This window comes from Castanea sativa, chromosome 6, assembly GCF_040712315.1.
Source record: "Castanea sativa cultivar Marrone di Chiusa Pesio chromosome 6, ASM4071231v1".
Lineage (NCBI taxonomy): Eukaryota > Viridiplantae > Streptophyta > Magnoliopsida > Fagales > Fagaceae > Castanea > Castanea sativa.
Genome location: NC_134018.1, coordinates 49,992,383 through 50,011,514, shown reverse-complemented (window position 1 = coordinate 50,011,514; position 19,132 = coordinate 49,992,383). Strand labels below are relative to the sequence as shown.

Here is a 19,132-nt window from a genome sequence, read left to right as displayed (position 1 = left end):
AAAAAGGTTTACCTTTATGAAAGTGATTGTTCCACCGAACAAGAAAAGCTGAAAATGAAAATGACGTTCTAACAATACTTGAAGTTCGTACATGGATAAGAATAAGATATTAAACACAAAGCAAATAATATCTCAATAATAAATAATTATTATTTAAAAAATAAATTGCATACAGTTACACTCAGAAGAGATTATGCTGTTTTATGACAAAAAAGCCGGGCCAAAAAAAAAAAAAAAAATTGTCTACAATTTGAAGTGGTCATTCCCAAAATCATTTTTGAGCTTCTTACTTAGTTGATCCTTTTGTATTCACACTGGGACTCATTCTGAACTTTTGATATCAATGGAACTCTGTTTCCTTTCTGCCTGAAGTGATCGGCACAATGATTCCAGCTTTTCTTTCTGATTCTTTGTTTTCTCCAACTGTTTTTTTAAGCGCTCACGCTGCTCACACAAAGATAAATCTTAGTTTCACACGAAAATAAGTTTTTTTTTTTTTTTAAATAGTCCTTCTCTAGGAATATCAATTGATCGCCAAGGCATTCACAAAATACAGGTGAGCTCACACTAGAAAAGAAATATTTTCATAATTTGATTGGGGGGGGGGGGGGGGATTTGAACCCTGGATGTACTATTTATTTTGTTCAAATTTCTAATCCAAATACAAGAACCTTTTAACACACAGAAGTATGAGCTATTGTAATGATTCTGTTACAACAGGGAACATTTAGTTTTCCACAACCTAAAAACCACATAACTAATTTGAAGCTCTTTTAAAGGCTAAGGCCAATGTCAACACTGCACAACATGGCTGCAAATTGGATACCATCTTTAGGCTTTGCACAAGCATGTTACAAAGAAAGGATAGAACTAAGACAGTGCTAAATATCAACCTATGATTATTATAGTCAATTCCAAGCATTTTGTATATAAAGTGATACACGAAGCATGAAGACATTGTTATTCTAATTTAGGTTTATTTAATTTTAGTCCATTTTATTTTTACCATTGGTCCATTGGATTTTATTTTAGGTCTTCTTAGCTTAGGTTATTAATTATCTATTTAAATTTCTAGAGTTAAAGGTTCTTTTTGTAATTAAACAATTAGGCTTTGACCAAAGTTACTTAGGGTTTGAGTTTGGTTCTAGTGCTCCAAATAAGTGCACTATTATCCTCCAATAAGGACAGTTAATGATTGATCAATCAAATTTCTATTGGAATTTTTCTCGTCAAATGGTTTGGCGCTGATTCTAGGCAACCCTGAGTGTTGATTCCTAGGTTTTCTATAGTAGCTTCATGCTAATTCCAAACAACCATAGGTACTGATTCATACGTTTATTTGCTGCAACAATCCTTTAAGAGATTAGTGCTGCATCAATAAGGCTTTCTTGAGTAGTAATGCAACCTAAAATTGTCAATGACTATGGAAGATGTACAATGGATAGTGTAATTGAAAAGCTTACGTGGCTAAATAGATTCTTTATGGGATATAAAAGTATAATAATTAAAGCCAAAACCCATCCTAGTGTGAGCGGAGAACACATCTCCAAGGGGAAGGGTTGGGGGATGTTGACTTCTATATAGAACTAAACAGAAAAGTAACACAAATATACCTCGTCAACAAGTTCTATGAGAGTAACGTCAGATTTCTCGCATTTGCTCTTCAAGAAAGAATTTTCCTTCTTGAGTTCCTTGATTGATTTTGCCATCTAGTTTTTACAAGCAAAAGAAGAAGAAAGGTGGATTAATTGAACATATCATGCGAGTTGAATGTAACATAAAGCAACTAGGAATGGTGCATCTTATTTAATTGTAATATTGAAGAAAGTGTAATGTACCTTCTCAATCTCTTGTTTAAATGTTTCAAAAACCTCATTGCTCTTCAACAAAGCATCCTGCCAAATTAATTTAGCAGTTTAGATATGGAAAAATTGTTTTCAATCTGGAAAATGAAAGGGAATTTTTTAAATCTACAAGTGGATGCTTGTAACTAATTCCCATGCAATGACTGCTCAAATCTCACCAACAAAGATTTCATGTCTATAACTGAACTCTCTGTCCCATTAAAAGTGTGATTATTCTTCTCCCTCCAAAGCATCCACATTAAACATTAAGGGGCCATATTAAACACCAAGTAGCTCACATATTTCCCCAACTGGTTTCAACATCCAAAGAACAAGTCAGCCACCACAGTCTTTGGCATCACCCAATGGACCCCATACTGCCAACCCTTATAGTCCTACAAATGCACACAAAGCTCAATGCCTACTAACCAACGGACCCCACATCCAAAATTTCAAGGCAAATAAACTTAGTAACATTTAAGCCTGCCTTGCTGAACCTCCATCTATGCAATTAATTATCAGATTGTGATGAATGAAGTTCCACAATGGTTTTGTGAGGCAATAAATAATATGGAATGAAGTAGACCTGAAATTGTTGGAATTTTTCTCCATCAGCTGTCAACTGTAAGCGCAAATTCTTTTCAGTTGCCAACAATTGTGACACCTGTTCTGCATATAATTTCATCTGGGATTGTTCATGGACCAATTTCTCCTCATGTTGCTTAATTTTCAGATCAGCAAGCTGAAGTTCCAGTGATTTCTGCTTTAACTGTGGATTTATACCCAACCAATTAAGTTCAATTTAATGCCTTTGAAAATAAAATATTTTAAGTGTAGTAAACCCTGCTTTACAAGAAAATAATACACTTTACCTTCTGTGCAAATTGCTGTTCAGAAAGAGTATACTGTTCAGCTAGCTGCTTTAGCTTAGTTCTTAACCTGAGTATGAAGAATTTTGTAATTAACTTTTAATACTTCAAAGGAACAATTATACTAACCCATTATATATAGCATCAATGGAGGAATACCATATTCTTTTGTTGATAGGCATCTCAATGGTACAACACAAGTCACAGAAAAGATTCTCATATAAGGTCATGTGAGAAAAATAGTACGGTCCAAGATATATACAAGACAGTATGAAAAAGCAAAAACGAACCAGAAAGTGAAGAAACAGTAGTAATCTTACAGAGATGCGAAAGTACTAGGGCAGCAGATAAATTAGGCTTTTAATCTTTTCTTTTTTAAACATAGAAGATGCATAAAATATTTCTACAACGTTAACTCTCTGACACTATGTTGTCTATACCTAGTGGGGAAATGTCACCATCAAGCCTTAATTACTAATGAGTTTTTCTTTGCTAAGTAAAAATAATTTTATTCAAAAGAGGAATGTTTCACATACACAGGATGTGAATCAAACTACTCCGTTAATACTTGTGAATTTATTTTCTTACAACCCACTACCACTACTACATTACATTTTAAAACATTAACACCTTCACAGCAATCCTCAGTCTTCATGTTTATTTATTTATTATTATTTGTTATATTAAGAACCCACTGATAAGTCTTCAGAACAAAAAACAGTACCAGTTCCTATAAATTAAAAGAACCAAGGTGGCAATTTATAAGATCTTTCACTTATGACATGACATGAAATAAAAATGCTATTCAACTACATTTTTGAAATTCACATCTTTGAGCACAAGAATGAACATGTGGTAAACTATCTGTGTACAGAAATGATCTCTTCTATGGTTAATTGATAGATAAGTTCTAGACTAATGAATGCAAGCAAAAAGGCAGCCAAGACCACATTTTGTGTCAGCCAGGCCAACTGTTTTAAGAGAATATATGCAATATTTAGGATATATCACAAAACAAAGCTCATTAAATTAAAAGGCAATATTCACATACAGCCCAAAGGGGTTGCCAAGGTATAAAATTCCATTATCTTCAGTTCCCACACATGTAATGTAGATATAAATCTTGGCATCACATGTTGATGGTATCGTACTTTTTTTTTCCTTTGAAAAATATATAAATAATGACATAATTTCTCACAAATTTGCTTTCATCTTACATCTCATTCTCCTTTAGCTGAGAGAGACATTCATCCTTTTGCTCTTCTAGCTTATTGCTCACATCCTATAACCGAGACAAATTAATATAAATAAACATGTAATAACAAAGCCCAAAAAATTGAAATGAACCCTGAAGAATCACAACACAAGAAAAGAAATTGAAAATTTTAAGTTGAGAAAGAAAGAAACCAATGCAAGGATTCTCCTTTTGAAGCATTATTACTGTAATGTCAAACACAGAGTTGGAAATTGATCAGGGGTTTAGATTCTTTCGAACCCATGTTGCAGCATATTTTGTTTACAGCACAGTATACGATGTACCTCTAGGCACTGACACTCTTATCAGCATTCTTACTCCATAGAAATTGAAGCAAGCCCAAGTCCCAAGCATACAGCATACTTGTCTCAACCAGAACATTAAAGATTTGCAAAGTAATTCAATCACAATAAACATCTTTTGCATATTCCAAGTTTGAAAAAGACTGGGTTCAGCACATAAATTTTCACCTAATAGTTGCCTCAACTACATCTTATGATTTCTCCCTAAAAATTAGGAAAAAGTGAGTATATCCTACATAACCTATTGACCAAACTTTATTTCAAGATAAGTCACAGATTCCCAATCAAATACAAAAGATCAATTGAACCTTGATTGCATCTTGGAACCTGGATGATAAATCTAATCTCAGGGATTGCCCTTCCGTGGATACCCGTTTGCATTCATCCTGTAATATAATCAGCAAGCAATCAGTCTTTCCAAGAAGATAAGTGCTATTTATAGCTTGAACTAGAGAAAGGATTAACTCTACAACTCCATAAATCAATCTGTAAGAGGATCAATGGAAGTAAACTAGTACACATCAGAATGTCTGAGCATTTTACAAATCAAAACATTTAATAGAGTTTGGTAAACATCAGAGATAATGATCTACTAAAGGACCAACCTGCAAACCCTGCATTTGGAACCATACTAAATACAATCAGTTGAAGCAAGATAAAGTGCGTGAAAGAAAGTATACCATTAGTATTTTGTTCTGACGTTGTAACTCCCTACACAGTGATTCAAGCTTGTCTCGAACAGCAATGGCTACAAAAACAAGGCAAAGTTAATGGAAGAAGGATCAGTATACATTGAACATTGTTGGAGTCACATACAGAGAAATAATCAAGGATATCACAGTATCATATACCACAAGAAATGCTATATTGTCAAGGAAAAAACAAGGCAAGATATAAATTACACCCATTAATTTTGGTTATTTCCATTTCCGTTCCTCAAGGCTCATTTTTTAATACCGAACGCTTGGTTCTCCAATTAAATTCAAACACATAAGTGTTCTCCAATTAAATTCAAACACATAACTACATTAAAATTTAATTGTCCTTAGTAAAGATAATACTATTTTTGTTATATTGGTCAACGCAACCATATTTTTGTAATTGATTGGAAAACCTAATGCACTACACCTAAGTTTTATTGACGCAGGACAACCATAACAAAACTAAAACAGCAATAAAATAAAGGGGTATGACCTAGGAGTCAGCACCTAGGCCTTACTTGGAGTCAACACCAAGCGGGAAAATCACTAGGAGTCAACGCCTAGGATAGACTTGGAGTCAGCACCAAACCAAAGAAAGACCAAACGGCCATTTTTTTATTCATCAAAATATCAACTATCTCCTCAAGGAGTACAATAGGTTGCTTATAAAGGATTGCTAAACCCTAGTTCTAATTGGCTAGGAAACCCTAATTGCCTTATTACAGAAATAACCTTACTTCCAAATTAAAATACTAATAGCCCAATAAACTAATAGGACCTAAAACATAAAAATACAATTGACTTGCAAACATAAATAATATTAAATAATAATTTTCTTGCATCTTCCGCATCATTCTCCTCTGGTTGGAGAAAACTCGACCTCGAGTTCTAAAGCATTGAAAGATTAGGATGCTGACAAGTAACACTTGCTTCCAGTCTGGAATCACCTTAGGGAGCATAGAGAAAAGAAAAACCTTGAATTCCACTGTGTCAAACTCTTCTTAAAATAACAAAATCAATGTGTGGAATCAACATAATCTTATCTTGAACCATTGGAAGCACTATATTATCCACTTTCTCCACTTTAGCAAACTGTTTGTCTTCATGCACCATCAAGGAAAGAAAGGTTATTTATGTTTTGATGTGAAAATTGCAACAACTAGATCAACAACAGCCAACAAATCTCTCATTGTGAGTTGGAATTTTGAGTGCGTAGTAGTACAGTCTGGTGAGGCCTGGCTACCTCGGATTAGTCACAAAATTTGAGGCCTGGCTACCTCGGATTAGTCACAAAATTGTGGTTTTTACTCTGTTGATATGGGAGGTTCCATTTTCTTTTTCGTGGAGTCCAAGACCTTTGAGTTCTCTGTTGAGGAGGGAGGAACTTATTTTATGTTACGCATTTTTGAGAGAAACCGAGACTCTCTCCGATCAGTTTTCATGGGCAAAGAGGGTGCAAAACGTCTGCTAACTATTGTGGAGGATATCAACTCTAATGTAACTACTGGAAATTTTGCACGAACATTTAGAGAGGGTGTCAAGGTATTTATCTTGCAATTAGGTTCCAATCCTCATGGCAGATTTTTTATGATCTCGGAACTTGTCCATGGCCGGCGGAAAGGCTTTATTGTGGTGCCAGAAGGTAAATTGGGTAGTGGGTGGAGAGGGTTTGGGCTACACTTGCGGAAAGTCATTGTTCCTGAATCGAAAATCAGCACCCAACCACAAGCTGTCTTGAAGCAGACAGTGGAGAAGTCCAAGTCTCTCTTGATGGCAACGGCGGAGACTGATCGGAGAGGGCATGGTGGTAGCAAGAAAGGAAAGTCATTATTGCCAAATTTTCAAAATTGAAACACAACAAAATTGCGCAATCATACCCATGATTCTCGTGAATTGAATGCTGAAAAAGATCTTGCGAGCTCTCGAGGCTAAACTTCCGTTTGAAGTCCACGATATAAATGGCGAAGCTGTATCGCCGGAGATCTCCATGGGTTTGGAGTGTGGGCCGGATGGTAGATGGCAGTTCGAGTGGTCCAACGTTCAGGAGGTTATAAAGCCCAACCCTTCTATGAAGTCTATAGCTCCCTTCAAACCAAAGCCCAAGCCCAAACCCATACAAGTCCGGCGGCCCAAACCGATACAAACCCATCTTCATTCTTTATCAACCGGAGAGACCCAACAATGCGGGAGTTCTCGTACCTTCGGTTACGGTAAGTAATGAGAGAGAATCCCGAAGCAAGATCGGGCAGTTGCTTGCTTCGCCGATGCACCCTCAAGTTGATCCCTGTAGCTTTCGACGATAGCCCGATCATTGAAGCTCGCCGATGACGCCGATATTGATGCCGATACGGGGATTTCTCCTCGACGGGGCCGATGCGAGTCCCTTGGCTCCGACGAGGGCTGATGAGCAAGCAACCACCTCTCGATGGCGAAGACACTTTGCGGCGAGACATCCGATTGCTACTTCGGAGCATTCCGCAATGTTATCAAGAAATGGGGGAATTCGGATCGGTGGGTGCTTGAATTGAGAGATGGAAGGAGAGTGGCGGTTGCGATACAAATTTCTTCGCCACCGAGTGAAGTCACGGAGGCTCTAGAAGTGCGGAACAGCTGGCTTTGGTTCCATTGAAGTATTCAGACCCTTTGGAGGTGTCATCGGCTCTCAATTTGAAGGGGATGAAGTAATTGTGGAGGACTGGGTTTCGGACACATATTCGGAGGTTGCCGATTGCCTAATGAAGGGGGTTTGTCACCTATAGCGGTGGAACCGCCGGCCTTTTCTTTACCATTGGGCATGGAAGAAAAGGAATTTGTAGGAGCGAAGAGTCCGGTAAAGAGGAATCGTACTGGTTTCAAAGTAAATTCAATGGGTTTGATAATTTCCTGGGCATATCATTAAAAGGGTTGGAAAATCAAGCAACAAATTTCTTGCTAGCTGTTGAGGCTGAATTGCAACGTAGGGCTACTTTGGAGACTAAAGCACGTGAATTTAAGAGTTCAGGAATGAGAGGTATCGAGAGAGCTAAAAGGTCTATTCATTCGTTAATTATGGTTCTACTTCTTCTAGGCGGAATGGTACTAGTAGGGTGCGAGCACTATCTGTTTCTAAATGAAGTTGAAGATCATTACTTGGAATGTCAGAGGTCTGAATCGGGTTGAGAAGAGGCTTCAGATTCGTAATTTATTGCGATCATGGAGGGCTGATATAGTATGTTTGCAGGAGACCAAACTTGAGTGGATCACTAGAGGAATTGTTCGAAGTTTATGGGGGTCATTCCATATGTTGATTGGCTTTACCTGGGTTACGAAGGTGCTTCGGGGGTATTGTTTTGATGTGGGATCGAAGGGTGGTGGAAAAAGTAGAGGAAGCGATGGGGTATTTTTCTCGTTTCGTGTAAATTTAAAAATGTTGGGGATCAATTTGAGTGGGCGTTTTACGGGTGTCTATGGGCCTAATTTAAATAAGAGGCGGAGGAAAATGTGGGAGGAGTTGGCGGTGGCTAATTAGTTGGTGGGATGTGCCATGGTGTCTTGGAGGCGACTTCAATATAATCCGCTTCCCTTCGGAAAGATTAAGGTGAAAGTCGTACTCGGGCTATGTATGAGTTTTCGAGATTTTATCTCTCTCCATGGGTTGATGGATATAGCCATGGATGGGGGCCTTTATACTTGGTCTAATACTTCCTCCGCTTCTAGAATAGACCGATTTCTTTTCTCTCCACTTTTGGCAGATCACTTCACGTTGTTCTCCCAAAAAAGGCTTTCAAGAGTACTTTCAGATCATTTTCCAATTTTGTTGGAGGGGGGAAGTCATCGGAGAGGTAAAACCCCTTTTCGTTTTGAGAATATGTGGTTGAAGCTGGAGAATTTTGTTGATAAAGTGAAGGTTTGGTGGGCATCTTACTTGTTCCAAGGCAATCCTAGTTTTATTCTAGCTAAGAAGTTGGCAGCTTTGAAATTGGATCTAAAAAAGTGGAACGAAGAGGAGTTTGGTAATGTCACTATTAAGAAACAGCATCTATGGAACAAATTAAATGATTTGGATGTTAGAGAAGAGATTCAGCCTTTAACAGCTGAGGAAAAGATAGAACAAAATAATCTCCGTACAGATATTGAAAAGCTCACTCTCTTAGAAGAAATTAGTTGGAGGCAGAAGTCTAGGATGTTGCATTTGAGGGAGGGGGATGCAAATACCAAATTTTTCCATAGAATGGCTAATTCCCATAGAAGAAATAATGGCATTGAGAGCCTTATGGTAGATGGAAATTTGTCTTCCGATCAAGGCATGATTGCTAATTGTATTACTCAATTCTATCAGAAACTATACTCTGAGGAGCAAGTTGATAGACCATTTCCAGAAGTATTGATATTTCCAAGGATATCTGGTGATAATGCAGATTGGTTGGATGAGGGACCCTTTGATGAGGCAGAAATTTTTGAGGTAATAAAGAATTTTAATGGTGACAAATCGCCTGGTCCAGATGGGTTTCCTATGGCTTTCTTCCAAGCTTGTTGGGGAATTCTTAAACCTGATCTTATGGCTGTTTTTAATCACTTTTATGTTAAAGGTCAGTTTGAGAAGAGTTTGAATGCAACATTCATTTCCCTCATCCCTAAAAAAAATGCAGCAATTGAAGTTAAAGATTTTCGTCCCATTAGTCTTGTTGGGGGCGTTTATAAAATCATTGCTAAGGTCTTAGCCAATAGGCTTCGCACAGTCATGGAAGATATAATCTTAGCATCTCAAAATGCTTTTGTGAGAAACAGGCAGATTCTTGACCCTGTACTTATTGCTAATGAGAGCCTTGACAGTAGATTGAAATCTGATTTGCCAGGATTACTTTGCAAATTAGATGTTGAGAGGCCTTTGATCATGTAAACTGGAGATTTCTTATGCAGTTGTTAGAAAAAGGTGGTTTCTCTGCTAAATGGCGTCAGTGGATTTTCTTTTGTATATCTACAGTTCGTTTCTCTATTCTGATAAATGGCTCTCCCTGTGGGTTTTTTGAGAGTTCCAGGGGGTTACGACAATGAGATCCATTATCTCCTTTGTTATTTGTATTGGTTATGGAAGCCCTTGGGAGGATGTTGGAAAAGGCTGCCCATGATGGTCACATGTCAGGCTTTAGGGTGGGTTCTGTAGAGGGAAGATCTTTGGTGGTGTCTCACCTTCTCTTTGCAGATGATACTTTGATTTTTTGTGGTGCTGATTTGGACCAAATTCTGTTTCTCCGTATGATCCTCATTTGGTTCGAGGTGGTTTCTGGCTTAAGGATAAATTTGGGCAAGTCAGAATTGGTTCCTGTTGGTATGGTGCATAATTTGGACTTATTGTTGACTGTTCTTGGCTGTAAACAAGGTACTCTTCCAATGAAGTATTTGGGTCTTCCTTTAGGAGCCAAATGTAAGGATAAGGCAATTCTGGAATCCAATTCGGAAAAGATGGAACGGAGATTAGCAGGGATGGAAACGTACGTACTTATCAAAGGGAGGTAGAGTCACTTTAATTAAAAGCACTCTATCTAACTTACCTACTTATTTCCTATCTCTATTCCCTATTCCCCGTTTGCGTGGCTAACCGAATTGAGAAACTACAGAGAAATTTCTTATGGGGTGGCATTGGAGATGAACCAAAATTCCATTTAGTTAAATGGGCTAATGTATGCAGTCCCATTGCTTCGGGGGCCTTGGGATAAGGAAGATAAGACTTTTTAATGAAGCTTTGCTTGGAAAGTGGCTATGGAGATTTGGGATGGAGAGGGCTGCCCTTTTGGAGGCAAGTGATAGAGGTGAAATATGGCAGCGAAGGGGTGGGCTGGTGTACTAGGCCTGTTAATGGTCCATATGGTGTGGGTTTATGGAAAAATATTCGTCGGGATGGCCTTCTTTTTTCTCGCTATATTCTATTTGATGTGTTGGGGATGGGTCAAGAGTGAAATTGGCAAGACCATTGGTGTGGTGAGACTTCCCTTGCAGTCCGTTATCCGGAATTGTATAGATTTTGCGAGAGACAAGGAGGCTAGTGTGGGCGAGCTTATGAAGCTTGATAATGGAGTTCTCTTTTGGGATGTAAGTTTCTTTAGGGGTGTGCATGCTCGGGAATCGAGGCATTGGCTGGTTTTATGGATACTATTTATGGTGCTTCGGTGAAAGGATTTGGTGAGGATAAGATGTCCTGGAAACTTGATAGAAAGAAGGGTTTTATGGTTAAAAATTATTATTGTCTCTTAGTGGGCTCCAATGATTGTTGCTTTCCTTGGAAGAGTATATGGAAACAGAAAATTCCTTCTCGTGTTGCTTTCTTTGTTTGACTGCGGCTTTGGGGAAGTGCTTAACGATTGACAATTTACGAAAAAGGAAGATTTGGATTTTGGATTGGTGTTACATGTGCAAGTGCAATGGTGAATCAGTTGATCATCTTTTTCTCCATTGTCCGTTGCAATGGATATGTGGGCAATGGTGTTTGGATTGTTTGGAGTTAGCTGGGTGATGCCACAATCTGTAGTGGGGCTATTAGCGTGTTGGCAAGGCAGGTTTGGTAGTCATCGAAATGGGCATATATGGATGATTGTTCCACATTGCTTATTGTGGTGTCTTTGGAGAGAGAGAAATAGCAGGTGCTTTGAAGATAAGGAGAGATCAATTTCAGACTTGAAGCTATTTTTCTTTAGAACCCTTAGAGATTGGTTGACTGCTTTCCAGAACCAAACATTTTTATCATTTCTTGATTTCTTAGATTCTTGTAATTTTTTTTCTTGACTGTTTAACCCTTGTACACTCCCTGTGTACTAGGGTGTTACATTTTTTATATTAATAAACATCTTACTTATCAAAAAAAAAAAAAAAGCAGATTCATTAGCTTCCAATATCACATCATGTGCACCCTCTAACATAAAACTCTCTATAGAAACCATCCCTTCACCTTCACCTTGCTGCTCTTCAATAGATTCATTTCCTTGCATGCATGTTAAAGCAACACTTGTCAAGGCATGTACGTCTGTGTCAACATTAGGCTTTGGTGTTGCTTGAGGATTCTCCACAACCAAGATATCATCATCAATGTTATCTTCTATGGAGGCAGCAATAAGTTCATTGTAATCAATTATCCTTGGTTCCCCAATTGAATCAGTTTGAGTCTTCATTTGCTTCATCTGAGCAATCCTGTCTTGAACATCTTTTATGAGCTTTACAGATAATTCCTTTAATTCCTTGGTAGATAATTCCTTGGTAGATTGTTTAAAAGTGCGCTGAGAACATGAAATGGAATGAGAATTCATCGTATTTGCCTCAACTTGAAAAGTACCACACTGAGATTGGGGTAGATACTTAGCTCAAAAGTATGGTGACAAATACTCATCACAAAGCTTTTCTTTCATATCTTCCCACACACTAATGGCAAGTTCATAGTTTAGATAGCGGAAATATTCAAGCTTTTCCCAAAACCTTTGTGCTCCACCTTTTAACTTCAACTTTGCATACCTAACCTTTTTGTTATTTGGAGTTGTAGAGTTGATCCTTTCTCTAGTTCAAGCTATAATATTAAACATAAATAATATTAAACTATGAGGTCAATCTCAATCCCCCTTAAACTTTAAAATCGAGTAATGTCCCCCATGATTGTATTTAAGCAAATTGCCTCCCACTGTTACTAGTTTCCATCAAATTTAAATGCTGTAACTATTAATTCTTTTTGGAACTTGGTGCCCAATCTACACAAATATGTAAAATGTCATCTATACCCTTAACTAAAAATTACAAATAAAAATAAAAGAAAAGGGAAAGAAAAAAAAACTAATCTTGTCTCCCCCCCGCCCCCCCTCTTCTTGTCTCACTCCCCATAATCTGTTATTGGCAATGGAAAAACCCTTGCATCCCATCTTAAACCCCCCATAAAGCCAATAGAACTCACGAATACCCATCCATCATTTCCTACAGTTTGTTTCCCCAAGAAACCCAACCCAGCTGTTGGCAATCCTAAGGCATGAAATTGCCCACATAAGAGAGAGAAAAGTGAGAGTATTTGTGGTTTCAATGGATTTGGATTTACTTTTGTGGCAGAGTAAAGGTGAAAGGGGGTTTGGAGTGGGAGTGTGTTTGTGTAGTGGTATTGGGTGGCAATTTAGACTGTTTGTGTTATGGGGAGTGTTAGCATTGTTTCAAGGCAACCGGTGATGCTAGTTAGTGTAGCTTGTGTGATAGTTGGGGCTTTGATGGTGGTTCATGGTGGAGAAGGGTAATTTCGGTCTTGGATTGAGCTCTGTGTTGTGGTAGTGTTGGGGTTTCAGATAGAGAGGATTAGGGTATGTTTTGTAACTGTTTTTTTTCTCTTATTTTCTGTTTCCAAAAACAATTTTCTATTTTTGAGACTAAAAAATTTGTTTGGCAACCTAAAATAGATAGAAAACAAAAACTGTTCTCAAAACTCAATTTGTGAAGGAAACTGAAAACATGCAAAATGCTGTTTTCAATTTCTAATTTTCAAAAGTTAATGAAAACATATTTAATTTAATGAATCTATCTCATTTAATGAGTTAGCATTAAAGTTCAAATCCTAGTAACAATATATTTTAGTATTTTTTTTTTTCCAAAAAACTATCTTTTTAATTTCAACTAACCAAACATGTTTTTGATTTAAAAAATACAAGAAAATTGTTTTTTCTTTATATTCCCAAAACAAGTTTTTGAAAATAGAAAACAAAAACTATTACCAAACATAACCTTACTTGTCTGTGTGTTTTCTCGAGTTTAAAGACTTGAGAATGTGTGTTCCTTTTTGACAGTTGTGACAACCTAATTGCAAAATTGGGCTTTGTTTTTGGATGAAAATCAGGTCCATTGTAGAGAATATGAGGTGTTGCCAATGCCAGAAGGGAGATTATTTTAATTAAGGGGTTTTCTGGTTACCTATTTGACCTAATCGGTATATTAAGTTAATTTTTATGTAGAGAACAGTGGGCATGGGCACAAGAAGGGGGGAATTGGCCTATTAACAATCAATCGGGAGGTACATTGCTTGATTTTAAAGTTCAAAGGGGAGATTGAGATTGACCCATAGTTCAGGGAGCAAACTGCAATCAATCCCAGAAACTAATTTCTATCAAAAGTTGGGATTTATAATTCATGTATCCCATCCTTAAATAGCAATCACGTGTAGCCTAACCATACAACCACATAGAACGTAGACTTTTATAATCATTTAGATACTTCTATAAGCAGGTCTAAACATTAGTGAAATCAATTCAACTTACCGCCATCTCTTTCTGCAAGAACTTGCTGGTACTTCAAAGTGAACTCCAAAAATTCCTTTTCTGATTTGAAGGCACGCTTCACCTTACGTTTGGCTTCAGTGGTTTCCTGGGGCAAAAATAGTAAAAATTACTAACCTTGTTGAACTAAATTTCAAAATTTGCATGAAGTCCACAAACAAGGAATGTGGAAGATAAGGACCGTAATTCAAAATCAGATTAATCCATTTATTTCATTTTTTATTATTTAAAATTAAGTAAAATAAGATTTATCCCTTTCTGCCAAAAATATTGGTTTTCTCAGCCCTAATCATGATGGATCTCAGTCCGCCCATAAAAATTATAAACTTAATAAATTCAACAGTTTCTCTAGCATGTGTTGTGAATGCCAACCAGGGAAAGACAACAGAAAAGAACACCACAAACAAGTTGGACACTTGAATAAACCACCAAAGTTGAACAATAGCAACATAAATATAATCAGATTGTTAGCAGATAGAATCAATTAATCTTTTCCTTTTAACTTTTAACCATTCTTTCTAAAAGATTAATTGAAACCTAGGACATGAGATAGTGTAAATAAGCAAGCTGAACCTACCTTCTCAAAGAACCTATATAATCCACCCATTGAAAGTATTTGAACATCCATAGGTATGACTACCATCCTAAACTACAATTCAATATAATCGTATCCGGCTGACTTCAGCTAGATACTAAACAGTCACAACCAAAGGTCTTTTGTTTTCCAAACAGTTTCAACTATTTTTTTGTATTATAATTTCATTGTTACAACAAGTGAGGGAGGGGGGATTTAGACCTTGGTTCTCCTCTTAAAGGAGACCAAGCAATGCCACTAAGGTACAAGACTCTTGGCTAGACAGTTTAAACCAAAAATAAATAAATAATAATAGGGTCATGTTAACAGAGGCCCTTAGGGCATTTGTTAATAGACCATTTTAAGAAAGTTTTAATACATTTTTTTATGGGAAATATAAAAAGTTGTCAAAAAAATCCGTTACTGTTTTCTTTTCCGATAGAAAGTTTCTAAAAACACTTCCTAAACCAATGCCCTTTAGAGCATCCGTTAACAATTCCCATAATAATAATAATAATAATCCTTTGTCAATGCAATGCAAAATATTTGCTAATTGCATATATAATTAGCAATTATAACCAATTAAAGTAGCAACTAATTTGCAACATTGAATCTCTTAAACTGCTTATTCTATTTAACAATACAACACAAATGTTTTTTTTCCCCCTAAAAAGGGGGGGGGGGGGTGGGGACCAGTCCGTTTGACACTGCTTGGACTTGACCATAGCAGCGCCTTCCCATTGAGAACCAATGCCTGAGGGGCCTAGATGGGGGATGGGGATAAAGCAGATGGTTTGATTATTGTAACAAACAAATTCGGGAATGCTCAACTAAAAATCTCATTTATCCCTCCTTACTAGATTTCAAGTCTTTAAGCAAATTCATCATAGACATAAAAAATTAAACAGCTTAAAATAAAATAAGCAACAACAAAAAAAAAGCCTTAGTCACAAAACTTTTGGGGGAAAAAGTGAAAGCTCATATTATTAAATAAAACTAACTAGCAACACCTCATATAAAAACTGAAACCTCATCATTTGAAGTAAGTTTGAGAAGAAAAGTGGCCAGAAAAATCTTGTTTATCAGATGTACATATCACCTACATTACAACCAGCTTATCTCCAGTTGAGTGGAAGCTAAATTTAAGTTACTTCAAACAACTATTCAGTGCATAAATAACAAGAAATTAATTATATTCATGTGCTCACAGCTTCAAATTGGAGTTGAGTACAGAGAGAGCAGAAAAGTAACAAAAGAAAACATAAAAAATAATCCAATTTACTATCAAATGTATCAAAGATACTAATCAGGTAAGATGATATTATTAACTACTTTTCTGTTCTTCAAAGTATCAAGACCGTCTGATGAAGATGTATCCTTCATGTTGGTAACTGATGCTTCTGAGCCTCCTTCAGTGGCTGCAACAAGGAAAGAGCGATGAGGACAACAAACTAATAATAAAAAAATATTAAACCCAAAAGAACCAGCAAATAACTCAATACACATGTAACAACATCAAACACATATGCATTCAATTGACTTCTATTCTCTTGTTTTTATCAAAACATCTCACAGAAAATAACAGTTGAATTGCAACTGTATAATTCCTTGTCTTATTTAATTTCAGGGAGATCATCTTTCCAAATTCTCATAGGAGTTGCGTTTTGAGCAAAAAATACATTAGTAAAATTTTCACAAAAGTTTATAATTAGGGAGAGGAAAAAATAAATAAAAATAAAAAGATGCATGAAAATGCAAGTTATTACCAAGAAGAAAAAAGGGGAAATGGAAAGGTACAGATAATTACATCTCTCTAAACTTTGACAATTCGCTTGAACTTGTTCCTTTAACTCGCTGCATCCAGATACTCCTACTGAAGCCTCGGAGACATTAGCTGAATCCGGTGAGACCAGTGTTCTTTCTGTCTGCTCTGTACAGCCCTCACTGGAAACTTCCCCCAAGCCCTCCGAAGCTTCAAAAATATCTGTTTCAGATAATGGAACAGGAAAAGTCCTCAGTTTCTGAGTCTTCTCTTCCCTACCTTGGCTTGTTTGAAACTCATTCGTAGACAACTTATCAGAATGATCAAGTTCAGAGAAACTATCCTCCTTGTAATCACCAAGCGGTTTCTCTTGTTCAACTGTTGGAGTTGGAGGAGCCACTGGTTCTGTGGAGCTCTCAACAAACCCATCTGGCAGTGCATCAGCTTCAGGGAGCTGGTTTGCATCTGGGTTCTCCATATTACCTACAGTTTCAACACAGGACGCTCTGAATCATCAAAATATACTACCACTACTCTCAAATTGATCACCAAAAAAAAAAAAACAAAACAAAACAAAACAAAAAACAAAAAACAAAAACAAAAGGATGTGTCTGGTTTAGCTTAGTGTTTCAATTTGAAATGTCTTGATGATCCCAATTTTCTGGTTTTAATGTTGCACTTACTCAAGTAAAATACAGCAATGGCTTCAAATTTGTCAAACCAAATTAATACTCAAAATTAAAATAAATAATTAAATAAAAAAGCATTTCCAAATGAACCCCAAAACAACCTAAGAAGCCAAAGCAAAATCCCCATGAACCATTAACCATTTTCCCCAATATTTACATTTTGAAAATGATCACACCCAAAATTTGCAAAAGATCACAAATCAAAACCCTAGTTTGCAGCTGGGTTCCCCTCCGTTTCAGCTACACTTCCAATCTAAAATTATTATAATTACAACAAAATTTTAAATTACAAAAACCTAAAAAAAAAAAAAAAAATTCTATGGGTTTTCCCAAGAACAAAACACCAAAGCCTAAACCAAAGCAAAGCAAAGCAAATACAACATTAGTTGCTGTTTCATCAGAACTACATTTGTTTCAGCAATTAATTAAACACACACAAAAACTCTTTGTTTTGATATCAAATACATATCGTATATAAAGAGAAGAATCGAAAGCATGAGATCTAAGTAAATAGAAATATAATGAAGAAATAACGTGAGAAGAGAAGAGAACATAGATACCAGGAAGATGTGATGTGACGATGAAATTGTTGGGGAGAGACAGAGAGAGAGAGAGAGAGATGGAGTTGTTGATGTTGTCGTTATTGTTGTCGTCGTGTTGTTGTAACACTCGGGAAGTGAAGTGGGCTAGTGATCTCTCACTGTCTGATAGGTCCCGCAAATTGATTTTCTCTGCTCTGCTATTTTTTTTTTTTTTTACTAGACACGTTGGGTCGCTCGCTCCCCTATGAAAATCTAGTCACTATTTTTTTTTTTTTTTTGCTTGATTTTTTTTTTTTTTTTTTTTGCTTGATTTAAAGTATGAAATTTAGACAAAGAATATTTGTATAGGATAAAAATTCAATATTTGATGGTTGAATTAGTAAGGTTTGGGCACTTCATCTAACTCACCTAAGTTCAAATCCTGCTGCCAGCAATCCTTCATTTTTGAGCATCCGTAAGGGTTGACTTAAGTGTTTTAACATAACCGCTCTGTCCAAAAGCTAGCGTAGCTTAGCTAACTCCCATTTTCCTCTTACCAAAAAAAAATCAATATTTGAAATTTAGTATAAAAGAAGTTACTATCAAATGTCCAAACTTCTTATTTTATATAACAACATAGATATAAATATAAATAGATATAATTTTACATTTGTTATACTAAAAGTCTTGTAACTCAACTGGTTGGTATTTTTTGGTATTTTCAAAGTATATGTGTTATATATATAGGTATATACAAGGATAGGTTGTAATAATGATATTTTTGAGTTTAGAGAATATGGTTTTATAAAGTGAAAATTCAAGTTCTGAAATTTTTTAAGTGAAAATTCAAAAATCTGAATTTTTTGGAATTTTCTGCAGAATTTTTTGGTGACTGTTTCAAAAGGTTGAGGATCAATCTTTATTAACCATTTTATGAAAAAATAACTAACTCTCCATACATACTTTTTCATGAAACATACGTGTCTTTTCATGAATAGAGGCTTATGTTCACTTGAAAAATAACTAACTCTCTATACGTGCCTTTTCATGAAATATAACCCTATGGGTATAAATAGAAGCTTATGTTCACTTGAAAAAGAAACACAAGAAATCATGTGGTCATTCTCTAGAATTGTTATCTGTAAAACCCAACATCTTGGTTGTATCCTAAGGACAAATTTACGATAACCCTTTAGCAACAAAAGTATGGGGGGCAAATATTGTTCTAGGAAAACAATATAGTGCCTCCAAGTTATCTATTTTCTGTTTATCTTTTGTGTTAAACTTATTATTGCATTATTACTTTGTGTAATATTCCCAACAATCTTAGACAATATTTGACTACAAGA

At 36.2% G+C, this 19,132-nt stretch overlaps 1 protein-coding gene across 3 annotated transcripts; it reads right to left on the bottom strand.

The window, feature by feature from the left end:
* Window positions 1-125: 125 nt before the first annotated feature.
* Window positions 126-17,994, bottom strand: LOC142640811 (uncharacterized). 3 transcript variants are annotated; one of them, XM_075815084.1, is made up of 13 exons: window positions 17,823-17,953; window positions 16,853-17,056; window positions 16,619-16,783; window positions 16,141-16,229; window positions 14,220-14,325; window positions 4,951-5,018; window positions 4,579-4,656; window positions 3,931-3,995; window positions 2,717-2,783; window positions 2,431-2,613; window positions 1,839-1,895; window positions 1,614-1,709; window positions 126-444 (listed from the first exon to the last, which is right to left on the bottom strand). In XM_075815084.1, exons 2-13 carry the CDS (start codon window positions 17,049-17,051, stop codon window positions 322-324), a joined length of 1,296 nt encoding a protein of 431 aa, XP_075671199.1. In that variant the 5' UTR covers window positions 17,052-17,056; window positions 17,823-17,953; the 3' UTR covers window positions 126-321. The 3 variants fall into 3 exon arrangements, with proteins under 3 accessions (XP_075671199.1, XP_075671200.1, XP_075671198.1); XM_075815085.1 differs by having other exon boundaries at window positions 16,619-17,056; window positions 17,823-17,994; XM_075815083.1 differs by having other exon boundaries at window positions 16,144-16,229; window positions 16,619-17,056.
* Window positions 17,995-19,132: the final 1,138 nt, after the last annotated feature.